Source organism: Puma concolor, chromosome D3 (genome assembly GCF_028749965.1).
Source record: "Puma concolor isolate L17-30 chromosome D3, mPumCon1.1.hap2, whole genome shotgun sequence".
Classification (NCBI taxonomy): Eukaryota; Metazoa; Chordata; class Mammalia; order Carnivora; family Felidae; genus Puma; species Puma concolor.
The window spans coordinates 63,921,825-63,938,108 of NC_141678.1; the positions used below are offsets into that span (position 1 = coordinate 63,921,825).

A 16,284-nucleotide genomic window follows, 5' to 3' on the forward strand; every position below is an offset into this window, starting at 1 on the left:
CCCTATTTGCCCACTCTCTCTCTCTCTCTGAAATAAAATAAAATAAAAAAATAAAATAAAAATTTTATCTTGCTCCTAAATTATAGGTTGTCAGTTTTTCTTTTTCAATTATAAAAATATTTACTTACAGAAACCCACTTCTGAAATTTTGCTTCTAAAACTTCTTCAGGAAAAAGGAACCAGCATGTATTATATCTGACTCCAATATCAAAATGACAGAGACTGAGGACCTGAGAGTCTCTTTCATTATGAGAAAGTTCTTAAAGAATATAGGAAATTTATTCCATGGATTTTTTTTTTCTTTTGACATTTGGTTTGGCTATTACAAGTCATGTTTTTTTTTTTTTTTCTGGTTTCTGGGCTTATTTGCTTAGTGGTTTCCTTTCCTGGCTTTGCTTTAAATCACAAGTGTTTTTTTTTTCTCCCCCCCCCCTTGCCCCCATCATGGTAAATGTAGTCTTTAGTCCCCATCCCCTATTTCTCCCATCCTCCACCTACCTTCCTACAGGTGTTTTACAGTCACCTTTTAGAGCCACTTTACTGGAGAAGAAAGCTAATAGTTTATAGTTCGGATGAATATATAAATTATAATCCAAACAGAGCAGTTTTGAAGGAATAGCAATGCTAAAAAAAAAAAAAAAAATTAACAAGCATTGATTCATCTATACCAAGTACTAACTAGGAATGCCCTTGGAAAATTAGGATTTAGGACCATCCTGTTTGTAGTACTGTTAATAGTGAATTGTCTCAGAGACAACATAATCATTCACCATGACATAAGCCTGTTTTCCCAAAAATCAAAGTGTATGATTGAGATTTATCAATTCAGGACACAAGTCTGGTTGTAAACATGCTCTCTTTTGTCATATTTAGAACTGAACTATTCTCTTTTTTTTTTTTTTTAATTTTTTTTTCAACCTTTTTTTTTTTTTTTTTTTTTTGGGACAGAGAGAGACAGAGCATGAACGGGGGAGGGCCAGAGAGAGCGGGAGACACAGAATCGGAAACAGGCTCCAGGCCCTGAGCCATCAGCCCAGAGCCTGATGCGGGGCTCGAACTCACGGACTGCGAGATCGTGACCTGGCTGAAGTCGGACGCTTAACCGACTGCGCCACCCAGGCGCCCCTGAACTATTCTCTTAATGCTGATACTGTTAATATCAGTTTGTATTTTAATCTCTGCCTATATTTTTTCTTCTGTCTATATTTTTGAATGTATTTAAAATTTTTTCTTTTACTTTTTCTTCATATATTTCTGACTATTATGGCAAGCCCTTAAGATAAAGTTTTATTTCTAGTTTACATAAAAATTAAAGGGAAACTTTACTCAAGTGCAGTCAGGAAGCTAGAAGGGGATGTCATACCACCAATGTCAATTACATGAAGAATTGCCAATTCTAGACCTCAATGGAAGAATCATCAACAGGAAAGAATTGTCAATTATAGGCCTCAATAGGGGAAGATATACATTGAATCTTCTATGAGAAATCAACGATCTCTGCAACTCAGCCCATGAGAAACCATCATCACCCTGAACTCTTGCTTTTCTGCAATCAATTTGCATTCAAAACAATCCCTCTCAGCTTCATCCTTCTCCATAAAAATAACATTTGTTGGATTTGTCTATGGTTTTGCCATAGCTTGCATGTCCTGACTGCTGTTATCTGCTATTACTGAAAAAATTCATCTCTGATGGTAAAATAACTTTTTTTTTATTTTGAAGGTAAATATTATTTGATGATAAGAAGTGGTATCCAGAGATGACCCCCAATAACTGAAACTAGTTAGCAAACAGGTGCTGGTACCCACAGAGCTGATTGAACTCCCTGGTTTCTTACCAACCCTGCAGTTTGAAGTTAAGTTTTCTCCTGGATTTTGAGCTCCACTCTGTGTTTTGAGCTCTCCAGATGTTAGTCAGGATCTGTTTTAAGGCTTTATCTTTTCTGAGAATACTCCTTTTGCTTTTGGTCCTGACTCCTGTTTGGGACTAGATCTTTCCTGTTGGAACTATGCTAGTCTTTTGTTCAATTCCTTTAGGGCTGGGCTTGTCCTGTTGAAACTATGCAGTTTAGGATTTCTCTTTCTCTCTCTTTCTCTCTAGAGAAACCCTCTAAGAAATATGATCCTAATCATCAAAACGCTTTGAGTGTGCTGCCTCCCCCATTCTGGGACCCTAACCAGGTTTTTGTTTAAATAATATAGGCATTTCCTTTTAATATGCATTTCTGTTTTTTAAATTTGTTTATTTTTGAGAGAGAGAAGAGGGACAGAGGAGAGAGACAGAGACAGAGACAGAGACAGAGGAGAGAGAGAGAGAGACGGGAGGGAGAGAGAGAGAGACGGGAGGGAGAGAGAGAGAGACGGGAGGGAGAGAGAGAGAGACGGGAGGGAGAGAGAGAGAGACGGGAGGGAGAGAGAGAGAGACGGGAGGGAGAGAGAGAGACAGGAGAGAGAGAGAGGAGAGAGAGAGACAGGAGAGAGAGAGAGACAGGAGAGAGAGGGAGACAGGAGAGAGAGGGAGGAGAGACAGAAGAAGAAGAAGAAGAAGAAGAAGAAGAAGAAGAAGAAGAGGAGGAGGAGGAGGAGGAGGAGGAGGAGGAGGAGGAGGAGGAACAGAGGGAGGGAGGGAGAGAGAGAGAGAGAGAGAGAGAGAGAGAGAGAGAGAGAGAATCCCAAGCAGGCTCCATGCTGTCAGCACAGAGCCTGACATGGGGCTCAATCTCAGGAACCATGAGATGATGATCTGAACACAAATCAAGACTCAGACATTTACCCAACTGACACATTCAGGTGCCCCTTTATCTACATTTCTCACTAAATGGACCAACCCAACCGAAAGTAACTTAGAACATCAATTGCTATTATGGAGAACTTTTGATCTGCCCAAGATTACTTTTCTCAAAACTGAGTTGGACAGCATGGCTCTAAATTGTCAGTGGATTGGATGTTTATTTTGATTGGTATTTTGAAACTTCCAAACATCATCAGCCCTGTGAAAATTGCGTGTGAAAAATCCAGTTGCTAGACTGAGGGAAGCATACAATTCAAGAAAAACAAAAAGGATTCTGAGGCTTTTTTTCCCCCATCTTCCTTGTCTCAGAACACATGGCAGCCACCTTTTGCTGAGGACCCACCTTCCATGACATCATCCTCCCCATCTACACTGGGTCCACCTCCTCTATAGCTCTGTTTCACCATTCTCATTCTCTTGCCAAACTTCCCTTATTGTCTGAATCTCTTCCCCTTCGCCTCCTTCCTCCCCAACATATTAAAACCTGCCCCGTTAAAGTTAAGTCTTCTGATGATTCAAATAAACCCCAAATTTATTCTGTTCCTTGGACTAAAGCTGAATTGTTAGCCATGCAGAATTTCCTAAAATGACTTAGGAGGTTCCCATAGGTTTGCTAAGAATTTGTCATAATTATTCAAACTTACCAACTTGATTTCTCGGATTTACATCTAAGTTGGCCAAACATTGGTGAAAGTAGCCTGATGGGAACATTTTCTTTAAAGTTTATTTATTTTGAGAGATGGGAGCAAGGGACAGAAAGAGAGGAAGAAAGAGAATCCCAAGGAGGCTCAGTATGGATAGTGGGGCTTGAAATCACAACCTGTGAGATCAGGACCTGAGCCAAAACCAAGAGTCAGATGCTTAACCAACTGAGCCACCCACACACCTCTGATAGTAACATTTTGAAATGTTTTAGAGGGATTTAGAGAAACTGGCCCCTAATTTTTGACAAAATGCTAGAACACTCCCTGGGTATCTCCACTGAGCAATTACAGTAGCCTTTCCTAAATTGATTAAAACAAAATTCAGACTTGCACACAAAATCCTCATGAACCTGCTTATTACTATTATAATCAACATTAAATTGTCTTTAAATTTAATTCTGGTCTTTCTTAGACTTTGAATCCACTCAAGTAGTATTTAACTTTGTTAATGGGCTGAACCATGATATTTTTAAGTTAAGGGACCAGAATGGAATGGAAAACTATGTCCACTCCATAATTAGTTAACTTGGCAAACCAGCTCACTTGAACCCTAGGTAAGTCACCTGAGAGAGACACCTCTAAAATTCTTAATTTTCAACTTTGGCAAATGAAGGCCCCTACACAAAACCAAAAACCTCCTTGCTTCTACTGTTATTGCCAAGAGCCAGGATGTTAGAAAAAAGATTGCTACCATCTTAAGTGATTCAGGCACCTTCAGCCTTCTAGCCAGCCTTTCTTATGCCTCCTAAGTCTCAATAAGGGGTTCTGAGGAACTACAGGAGCTCTTCCCAATCCTCCCTCTTAACTGGATCAAAGAAACCACTCTCCAGAAAAGAATTTCTGTCTTTACTGACACCAGAGCTACATTCTCAGGGCTCAACCCCACTGTTTATTTATTTTTTTTTTATTTTTTTTTCAACGTTTATTTATTTTTGGGACAGAGAGAGACAGAGCATGAACGGGGAAGGGGCAGAGAGGGAGGGAGACACAGAATCGGAAACAGGGTCGAGGCTCTGAGCCATCAGCTCAGAGCCCGACGCGGGGCTCGAACTCACAGACCGTGAGATCGTGACCTGGCTGAAGTCGGACGCTCAACCGACTGCGCCACCCAGGCGCCCCTCAACCCCACTGTTTAAAAGTAACTCATGCCTAGGAGTACTAATAGAGTTTCAATAATGGGGGTATCTAGTCAATCTCAACAGGTTCCTGTCTCTGAACCTATGTCCATCACCTAGGCCCTTGGAGAGATAAACACTCCTTTGTCCTTAGTTCCTCTACCTCTCTACCTTGGGGGGTAGAGAGTTCTTAGAAAAATATGCTAGAATTCCTTTCTCTCAAAAGGAGGAAATAATTCTAGAATTTGACAATAGTAGTCAAACCAACCAGGTGAATTAAATGACCTTTCAACATCTTTTACTTGCTCAATCTGACAACACTTTAGCTGAGTCTTGGGATACTAATCATTTGTCCTTATTGGTTCAGCTATCATCCTCTATATGGGCAAGATCTATAACTGCTATTGGCAGAATCCATGGTGCACCTTCCATCAAGATTCAGATAGACCCCTCAAAACCCTCTTTCCAGAATTAATAAATACCCCATAAATAAAGAAACTCTTCAAGGCATCAAGCCCATAATAGAAGATTACAAGGTGCAGGAGCTCATTATCCCCTGCACTAGTGGCTATAATACCCATTCTTTTACTTACGAGAAAACCCAACAGCGATGGATGAAGATTTGTCCAGGACCACCAAGAAATAACTAATGTTGTTATCCCTTGACACCTTGTTGTTCCTACCTAACACCTCCTCCCCATTTGCTACCAGAATCTATTTCCACTAAAAGCGAATTTTTATGTAATTGACTTATACAGTGAATTTTATTATTCAGGTTGATAAAGATAGCCACTATCTTTTTGCTTCACTTGGAAAGAACAGAAATGCACTTGGACAGTAATGCCCCAGAATTTTACAGAGTCTCCTTACTTTTCACACACCTTAAAAGCTGATTTGGATGATAAGTTTTCTGCACACTCTATTTTGTTACAGTAAGTAGATGATTTTATTCTCTCTGCTGTCTTCTGAAAACTCTTCAATGAAAGGCAGCATCTATCTATTATAATTTTTGGCCTTAAAGAGACATGAGATACCCCCAAAATTACAGTTTGCTAAACTCAGATTCAATACTTATGGAACCTGACCTCAGAACAAGAACTACATTTGGACCCAGGTTGGCTTTATAGCATCCTGAACTTCCCAAAACCTAAAACTAAGTAAGTGCCAATTATGAGGTTTTCTTGGAGTGGCTAGCTACTTTCAAAATTAGATTCCCGGCTTCTCCCTTACGACTCAACCTCTGTATGCTTTACTAAAACAAATGACATACCTAATCCTATTATATGGATCCAGAAGATATAACTTTTGGGACTTTAAAGTCTAATAAAGCTCCCTCAGACATCCTAATTATCAATTTCCCCTTTTCCTCTTTGTATGTGAAGAAAGGGAATGAATGCCATTGGAATACCCACCCCAAAACATACAGACCATTATTAACCCATAGGGTACTGTAGCCCAAGGATATCCCTCTTGCCTCAGAACCATTCCTACCACTCCCCTTTTAGTTAAGGCTACTGAAGAAATCATGGGATCCCCTTTAACCGTCCTTGTATCTTCACCAACTGTAAAACTGCAAACATTTATACCCCTAGTCCCTATGCCTTTAGGATAGCTCCTGACTTTGGGATGCTAGGAAACATTAATGTTTTCTTACCTCCAGTGTGGAAAAGTTAAAAATGGATCCTTTATCCAAGATTTACTAGATACCATACTTTAGCTGGATGCTCTGGTTATTAAGGTTCCTAGGCATTCCAAATTCAACTCTCTGGAGACCAAAGAAAACCCTAACCCTAACCACTGTTATTTCTACCAAAAACACTGCTTTCAAGGAAATTAATAGCCAAACCTCAGTTGTGGTTGAAAAAGATGTTCTCCCAAATGATAATTTGGAAAAATTGCCAAAAGATACTAAGAAATTGGACGCAGGAAAGAAATACAATATTGACAACCTAGTAAGTGCTCATTCAATAAAAAGGGAGAACTCTGGTTTGGGCCAAGTAGCAATTTGGTACTATGAGAAATTCCAAAATTCTCACTACTTACCACTATACCATTGTCATTAAACCATTAGCCTACTGATACATTAAGAGAATTCATGAACCAATATTGGTATAAAAATATTAATAAGGCCACAAAAATTCCCTACTTCACTTGTCCCACCTGTTTAAATTATAATGCAGGAAATCCTGCTCAAACAAATGGGCTAGATAGTTTCCCCCCATCTCATGGATTATTCATAGGTTTTAGTCATGGCTAATATGCATTTTTCACTGGACTGAAAATTTCCCTTATATACAGGCCACTGCTTCTTCTGTGGCTGAAATTCTGTTAGAAAAGATGAACCCTACTTGGGAAATCCCTTTTAAACTTTATAGTTATCAGGGAATCCATTTTAATAATCATGTGCTTTGACAAGTCTGTGCTGTTGGCTGGTTTTATAACACTTTCATTGTGCTTATCATCCTCAATCCACAGAGTCAAATGTACTATTGATGCTACTAAGACTCCACTGATAAAATCTGTAGAGCTCCTCTAAATACCTTGGCCCAAAGCACTTCCTTTAGTCCTTCTAAATCTCAGAGTCACTCTCTTTGAAACTCAGACTCTCACACTTTGAGATAGTCACAAGATGTCCAATGTACATGGCCCCTGACTTCTCTGACCCACAGTTAATAAAAGGAGATATACTTAAACACTGTAAAGGTCTAATTGCTTCTGTTAAGAATAACCATGCTTTAGCAGGGCAATCTTTTCACAGTGCACTCCTGGGGGAGGACTTTAAGCATAATACCTTGCAATTTGGAGATCTTGTCTATTGAAAAAGACACCTCCAGACAGCCTCCTTTCAACCTCACTAGAAATGCCCTTATCAGGTATTGCTAACTTATCCTTGTACTGTCAAATTCCAAGGAATAGACTCTTGGATTCATGTGGCCCATCTAAAGAAAGCACCAAACTCTGACTCGACCTACACACCATCTGGTGACCTGAAAATAAACATTTGCCAGCACTGAAGAAGAAAACATCTGAGGAGACAGCTTTTCCAAGATGTCCAGACCAGACCTTTTCCTCACTGTTTTCTTCTAATATATCTTTTATGGAAAGAAAATGCCCTGGTCCACATTTCCCAAGTCCTTGAGAAAGGGGAAACTTTCCCCCCGATTATGAGCTTTCAGAAAGCCTCATCATGACCTTGTGACAATTTAATTTTTTACTTGTTTTTTCTGAAGGGTTACAAGGCTCAGAATTCACAAAACTCTTTCATATGTACTATTATCTGGCTGGCTTTTTATTCAATTTCATGATCTCTGAATTTGCAAACTTATAGGCTATATTATTGGATAACATTTGTCTCCAAAAGCATTTTTTAGATATTAGTTTAATATATCCTTGAAGTTTTGCCATTCTTGTAAAGAGTCCATTAGCTATTGCCTCATGTTTATACCTGCACTCTATCTTTCCGAATGCACCTGGTTAATTCTTTCAGTGTGCTCTTGCAGTATTTACTATTTTAAGTGCCTGCTTTAAACCGGGACTTCCAGAAGGCATACATGACTGTATGTTTGCCTCCATAAGGAGAATTTTTCTCCCTTAAGTTGGAATAAATGTCAATAAATATTTTCAGTTGGCTACTTTCAGATCTATGGTCCCAGTTTAGAACCACCAGACAATTTGGACTTGCTATTTCTTTTGTTCTGTATTGTATTTCTTTTGTTCTTAAGTTTTGTATTTGGTGCCTGTAAAACCTTTGTAAAAATGATGTACCTAATAAGGAGATGATCTTCAATGTTTACAATCTTGATAAATATGGACTATAGAAGAAAAATGCCTGAGAGTTTTCCCTCTTTACCTACCTAGTCACCCAAATGTGGCCATAAGTGGTTTCCAACTGCTTATGTATTTGCCCTTTGATGTAGAACATGGCAACCAGGAAAGGTCCTTCCTGGCATTGAAGGACAAAATCACTAGTGTGGTAGAAAAACTGACTTTTGATCAGTGATGCTTCTAGAGAAAGGTCTTGATCAAAGCAGGAAATGTGAAAATTAAAGAGAATCCTCACTAAAGTAGTGTCAGAGGGCTAAAAGTTACCATATCAGTTACATGAAGAACTGTCCATTATACACCCCAACACAAGTGTCAACAGGAAAGAATTATTAATTATAGGTCTCAATAAGAAAATATACACATTGAATCTTCTAGAAGAAATTGACTAACCCTGCAACTCAGCCAATGGCAAACTATCATCACTCTGAATTCTTGCTTTTTAACAATGGACTTTCATTTAAAGCACCCTCTCCCAACTTCCTTCTTCCCCATAAAGTAACATTTATTCACTGGACTTGCTTATGGTTTTACCATAGCTTGCATATTCCAAATTGTAATTCTCTGCTCTTCCTAGGAAGTTTCAGTGACTAGATATATAGCACATCAAAAAATATATAATTTGAAGTGTTTGGAGGACAATTATTTGTATCATTTCTAATAAGGAGGAGAATAATTCAATACATTTATAATTAAATTGAACTTACTTTGTTAGAGTTTCATCTAAATTAATGTAAATATTGTTATTTAAGTCTATTTTTATTGATTTTTTTATATTTAGGTCAGAACAAAGAATAATTTAGGTATCAGAGATAACTCATTACCAAAAATTTTACACTTCTGCTATACTGCTTATCACAATTTGTTGCAATTTTTAATTTAGCATCTCCCATTGCTCCAAACCTTAAGCATTTTAAGAACAGAAGCAAAATTCTATTCTATCGTGCATTTTCTTGACCTAGGATAGTACCTTCATACATACAAAGGGATTCCATAAGAGGAGTGAAGTAAGAAATAGCTTGCACAGGAGTGTAGATAGAATCTAGTAACAGCTGGCTCAGTGGCTTGCTCTTTTATTTTAGTTAAGTCATTTAACCTCTGTAAGACTTAAATTTTTCATTTATAAAATGAGTAACAATTTTTTTTCAAGGGATCTGAGACCCATAGGTAGAAAGTACGGAGAGGAAAATGTAATCTCACTGTAAGAAAATACTTTCAAATAATTAAAGTTTCCTAAAAGCTCTTGTCTGTTTCCAGAAACAGAGTACCTAATCATCTGACCTGGTCAAACATAAGCTTAATGAGCATTTGGCAGGAGCATTGAGAATTGAAGCACTGGAAGAATGGTTAAGGTAAAAGTCCTTTCCAACATGCTGTTTCGTGATGGCCAATGATTCTTCCATGGAATTATTTAAGTACTGCAGGGCTATGTGTACAGCTCAAACACAAACACTTAGTTGGCCCTACTACCAACATTGCCTCCAAAAGGACAGTCATTTCTTTGTATACTATCTTACTCAAATTCTAGGTGGCAACAGTAACGTTTCTATTTCCTGGGTTTGTTGCAACGGTAATAAATTTCAACAGATGTTTAATAAGAATATTTACAAAAGAAAACAAGATGGTATTATTAAATGTGTTTCAGTGGTGTTCTCTACTGTTCCTTATGTGGCATAAGTCTCATTAAATCAACTGTATAGATTATCTCTTGCATGTGAGAGATTAATAGTTTGGAAGCCAACAAGTCATCGTCTTTTGAGAGTGATGCATTTCTGAATATGGTTGGCTGCAATTGAAGCTAGCTCAGAAAAATAAGGGTATATACATTTTAAAAATTGTTTATTTACAAGTTTTTCATTGATTCCAGAGCATAGACTCTCAGCATTACAAAGCACTGGAGTCAGTATGTGTAGATTTCTCTCTCCACACTCACCACTTCATCTACAAACAAGTAACAGTCTCCATCTCTAGGCATATTGAACTAATAAGGGCTCATTTAATTTGCTGCACTGACACCTTTTATCATAATAATGCTGCATGACAAAGCTACTTAAACTTAGGAGCTTGAAGCTACTAGTATTCATGATTTTTTCTAGTTCATCAGTTTGTGTGGTGGCTAGAACAGATGTGCGTCAGATTGTGAGTGAGCTGGGCTTTGCTCTAGTCTTTGATTTGAGTCTAGGTCTGTTCCATGTGTTTCCCTCATTTTCCTGTAACCAAGGGTTACCTGCCTCATGCCTTCTCTTCATGCATAGCAGAAGCACCCTTAGTGCCTCCTAAGACCTCAACCAAGAACTAGCAGGTTGATTCATCTGCTGACAATTCATTGACCTGGGCAGTGTAATATGGCCAACCCTACACCAATGGAGAGGAAAAACATCTAGTTATCCATGATTACATTAATACCAAATGTGACCAGGTAAGTGTTCATACATTCTTGTAGACGGACTATTAAAAATACAAAGGGTGGGGTGCCTGGGTGGCTCAGTCGGTTGAGCGTCCGACTTCGGCTCAGGTCATGATCTCACGGTCTGAGTTCGAGCCCAGCGTCGGGCTCTGTGCTGACAGCTCAGAGCCTGGAGCCTGTTTCGGATTCTGAGTCTCCCTCTCTCTCTGCCCCTCCCCCGCTCATGCTCCGTGTGTCTCTGTCAAAAATAAATAAACATTGGGGCGCCTGGGTGGCGCAGTCGGTTAAGCGTCCGACTTCAGCCAGGTCACGATCTCGCGGTCCGTGAGTTCGAGCCCCGCATCGGGCTCTGGGCTGATGGCTCAGAGCCTGGAGCCTGCTTCCGATTCTGTGTCTCCCTCTCTCTCTGCCCCTCCCCCGTTCATGCTCTGTCTCTCTCTGTCCCAAAAATAAATAAACGTTGAAAAAAAAATTAAAAAAAAATAAATAAACATTAAAAAAAATTAAAAAAAAACACAAAGGGTTTCACTTTCTACCAAAGCATAATTCTAGTTGACTATTTTCAGTGAGGTAGGTTGGCTATTTCCCAAGAAGCTTGTTGTTGTTGTTGTTGTCAGAGGAGGTTTTCAGTTGTTACAAATACTTTATTATATTAAATGAACTATTGGGACCTCATCAAGATAAAAGGCTTTTGCACTGCAAAGGAAACAATCAACAAAACTAAATGGCAACCAACAGAATGGGAAAAGATATTTGCAAATGACATATCTGAAAAAGTGTTAGTATCCGAAATCTACAAAGAACTCACCAAACTCGAAACCCAAAAAACAAATAATCCAGTGAAAAAATGGGAAGAAGACATGAATAGACACTTCTCCAAAGAATACATCCAGATGGCCAATAAACACGTGAAAAGATGCTCAACATAAATTATCATCAGGGAAATACAAATCAAAACCACACTGAGATACCACCTCACACCAGTCAGAGTGGTTAAAATTAACAACTCAGGAAACAACGGATGCTGACAAGGATGTGGAGAAATGGGAACCCTCTTGCACTGTTGGTGGGAATGCAAACTGGTGCAGCCACTCTGGAAAACAGTATGGAGGTTCCTCAAAAAACTAAAAATAGAACTACCCTATGACCCAGCAATAGCACTACTAGGAATTTATCCAAAGGATACAGGAGTGCTGATTCATAGGGGCAATGTTTATAGCAGCACTTTCAACAATAGCCAAATTATGGAAAGAGCCCAAGTGTTCATCAACTGATGGGTGGATAAAGAAGATGTGGTTTATATATACAATGGAATATTGGTTGGCACTAAGAATGAAATCCTGCCATTTGCAGCAATGTGGATGGAACTGGAGGGTATTATGCTAAGTGAAATAAGTCAGTCAGGGAAAGACAGATATCCTATTTTTTCACTCATATGTGGAAATTGAGAAACTTAACAGAAGACCATGGGGGAAAAGGAAGGGGAAAACTAGTTATAAACAGAGAGGGAGGGAGGTAAACATAAGAGACACTTAAATACAGAAAACAAACTGAAGGTTGATGGGGGGGGTGGTGGAGGAGAGGGGAAAATGGGTGATGGGCATTGAGGAGGGCACTTGCTGCGATGACAACTGGGTGTTGTATGTAAGTGATGAATCACGGGAATCTACCCCCCAAACCAAGAGCACACTGTATATACTGTATGCTAGTGAACTTGATAACGTGATGTTAAAAAATACTTTATTAAATTGAATGACATTTAACCTACTCAATCTTCTTGTAATTAGGCTTAAAGTTCCCCTGAAAAGAAGTATATTTTCCCTTGGATAATGCAGCTCTTTCAAGTAACTGAAATAATTTCCCCACTCTAAATAGCCCCAATGGCTTCAGCCCTCCTCTTCTACCATAAGCCCATTGTCCTAATATCCCTCAGAACAAATGAGTTTGCTAATACATGGACTTCGAATAGTCTTAATAAATCTCATAAATATAGAAACAGACCACGTAATGCCAGAGGCATATACCAATGTGCCAGTTAATGTAGTGTTTTTAAATAGTTATATCAAAGAGATGAAATAGAACATTTAAACATATAAATCCTTTAAGTACAAAAGGAAAATAACATAATGAAGATCTGTGAACCTATGATCCAGGCTCTCAACTATTAATATTCTCTTATATTTAATCAGAACTCTATGAAACATGGCTCATTACATATAATAGTTGAAGTCCACTTTGTCACTCTCCCCTTCCCACTGGAGAGGTAGTCACTAGCTTAAACATATCCCAAAAGTTTATCACATTCTAAGTCACAAAGCAAAATTATATATGTATCAAATAATCTCAGACTACATTTTGTGCAATTGTATTAGTCATCAATAAAATGTGTAAAAACTTATGTGAAAAGAATGCCTACTCACACATCGACTGCAACGTGCTGTTTCAGCTAAATGAGTTCTCAAATCTACAACTGCACTACTTTTTGACATAGCACGTACTCACGGAGGTGCATTAAAGTTTCCCATTATTTGGGGCGCCTGGGTGGCGCAGTCGGTTAAGCGTCCGACTTCAGCCAGGTCACGATCTCGCGGTCTGTGAGTTCGAGGCCCGCATCAGGCTCTGGGCTGATGGCTCAGAGCCTGGAGCCTGTTTCCGATTCTGTGTCTCCCTCTCTCTCTGCCCCTCCCCCGTTCATGCTCTATCTCTCTCTGTCCCAAAAATAAATAAACGTTGAAAAAAAAAAATAAAAAAAATAAAGTTTCCCATTATACATGCTTTTGGATTTATGTGTTTTGGATTCACATTTGTCTTGAATATAGACCAGAAATTATCTTTGATTATTCTTCCGTTACAAAAGGACACTTTCACACCTTATTAATGCTTTTTTGCAATAAAATCTGTTCTGTCTGATATTAATACAGGTATGCCCACTTTAAGGTTGGTTATATTTTGCTTATTTTTTTTCTAATCATTGTTTGATTTGCCACCTTTCTGTTTTCTTATGTATCTTTTAAACCAAAGAAGTTTTTGTCCTTGTTCTTATCTACACATTTGTAAATTAATGCATTAGATTGTGATGCATCTTGCTTATGTCACCCATTCTGCCTGTCTCTAGGCTTGGTTCCATGAGCGTATTTGCTGAGCAGATCTTCCTTTTTTACCTCACTACATTTTTCTAATAAAAATTATCATCATATTAGGGTCTAAGACAAGTTTTACATACATCTGAGGAATAAACTAATTATCATCTTAGATGGCAATATTACATCTACATTTATATTTTTATATTTAAAACATTATGGGAATGTTGAAATATTCTGTTGGCCAAGAGTCACATTTCCCTTCCAATTCTTTTCTTATTTAATCCCCCATCGCTATTGTGAATTTGTTCTTGTCCTGTTTGAATTGTTAAACTCTTCTTTGTGATAAATGGATTTGAGATTAAAGCCTAAACTGGACTCAAAGATTAGAGAAAGCTATGAAAATTACCTACCTGACCAGCAGTGTCCAAAATGTCCAAATAAGCTGGCTCATTGTCAATTCTAACCTGGGTCTTATAAGCATCTTCTGAAAAACACAAGACAGAATTTATACTCAAATATATTAATCTGAAAGGCATGATTTTTAGATTTCATAACCAAGAATTTCTAAATAGGTTAACTAAATAAAAGAATCAGAGATTCTAGTTGAGTACACAAAGTAAGAAGGATAACCCAGGAAAATATAGGAAAGAATTTCCGCTTTAAGATTTATTTCTCCTTCATTAGGACAATATTATGATTTGAGGTACCTTGGTCATATTACCTACAAAACAAATTGTGAAACACATTTATCAGTCTGTTCTTCATCATGCACTGCATATTCGCATCGCAACATCCTATTCAATGTAAGACTGAAAGCTTTTCCTCTAAGATCAGGAACAAGACAAGTATGTCTACTTTAATCACTTCTATTTAACATAGTTCTAAAGTCCTAGCCAGAGCAATGAGGTAAGAAAAATAAATAAAAATCATCCAAACTGGAAGAGAAGCAGTAAAATATTCTATTTACAGATAGCATGATTTTATAAATAGAAAGCTCTAAAGATTCCATGGGGCTAGGGGAAGGGAGGACTTTTGGAACTTCTAATAAATTCAGCAGTTACAGGATACAAAAACACGAAAAGTCAGTTATGTTTCTATACACTGATGATAAACAATCTAAAAAGAAAACAAAATGTTTCCACTTATAATAGCACAAAAAGGAATAAAATACTTAGGAATAAACTCAACCAAGAAGGTAAAGAATTGTACACCAAAAATTGTAAGAAATTTTAATATGTTTGTGTACTTGTTAACTTATACACGCCTATATACTCTGGATTCTAAACACTTATAAATGATTTGTAAATATTTTTTTCCTATTGTGTAGGTTTTTAAAATTTATTAAAAATGGCATTTGATGCAAAGTTTCTAAACTTTATGAAGTATAATTTTCTTTATTGTTCATGTTTTTGGTGTTCTAAGTATCTATTCTAAAATTCAAGGTCATGAATATTTAACTCTATGTTTTCTTCTAAGTGTTCTATAATTTTAGCTTTTTGCCTATACGTTATTGATCCATTTTCAGTTTGTTGTTGTTGTTTTGTTCAATATGTTTGGTAAGGGTATTCATTCTTCTGCATACAATTCTGATTTTTTTGTTGTTGTTGTTTCTGTAAGTTTGGTACTAAGTTCCCTATTTTAATTTCTTATTTGAGTAAACTCAGTTAATATAGCTAAAAGTTTGTCAATTTTGTTCATCTTTTTAAAGAAGTAACAGTATAATTTATTTTCTCCTTTTTTCCCCCGTATTCTCTATTTACCTCTCTTCTAATCTTTAGTATTTCCGTCCTTCTATTTACTTTGGGTTTAATGACTTCCCCACCACCCAATTTCTTTATTTTTTTTTTAAATGTTTCTTTCTTTTTTTATTTGAGAGAGAGATAGAGAAACCCAAGCAGGCTCTGTGCTGCCAGCACAGCTGACGCAGGACTCAAACTCACAAACTGTGAGATCATGACCTGAGGCAAAGTCAGATGTTTAAATGACTGAGCCACCCAGGTGCCCCATCCACCATTTATATTTTAAGTAAAGAGCAAACGGAACCACTACTAACAGCATTTAGGACAGCATTGAATTTTGGCACAATTTCAACAATTATTCATACTGTTGGCTTTGAACCACATGTGATTTTCGGAACCTTCTGGTTTAGAAAATAGTAATGGTCAACCAAGGAGACACTTTTTAAACACACAGTACTGAGAACTTCCCCAAAACTAAGTTTTCGCTAGGTGCTGGAGATGTGAAGATGTACAAACACATGCACACACACGATCCTGGTCTCTACTCTCAAGAACTTAAACAATCACAGTGGAAGACACACATATATGCAATGGGAAGTTAAGATCCAAAAACTTAGAGGCACA

General features: G+C 37.7%; 1 protein-coding gene across 2 annotated transcripts in view; it reads right to left on the reverse strand.

Moving 5' to 3' along the window:
• RIT2 (Ras like without CAAX 2) overlaps positions 1–16,284 on the reverse strand; it is a 370,632-nt gene that overhangs the window by 227,065 nt on the left and 127,283 nt on the right. For both annotated transcript variants that reach the window (XM_025931306.2, XM_086682863.1), the window contains exon 3: positions 14,332–14,405. In XM_025931306.2, coding sequence (XP_025787091.1) covers positions 14,332–14,405 — 74 coding nt within the window. The remainder of the gene's footprint in view (positions 1–14,331; positions 14,406–16,284) is intronic.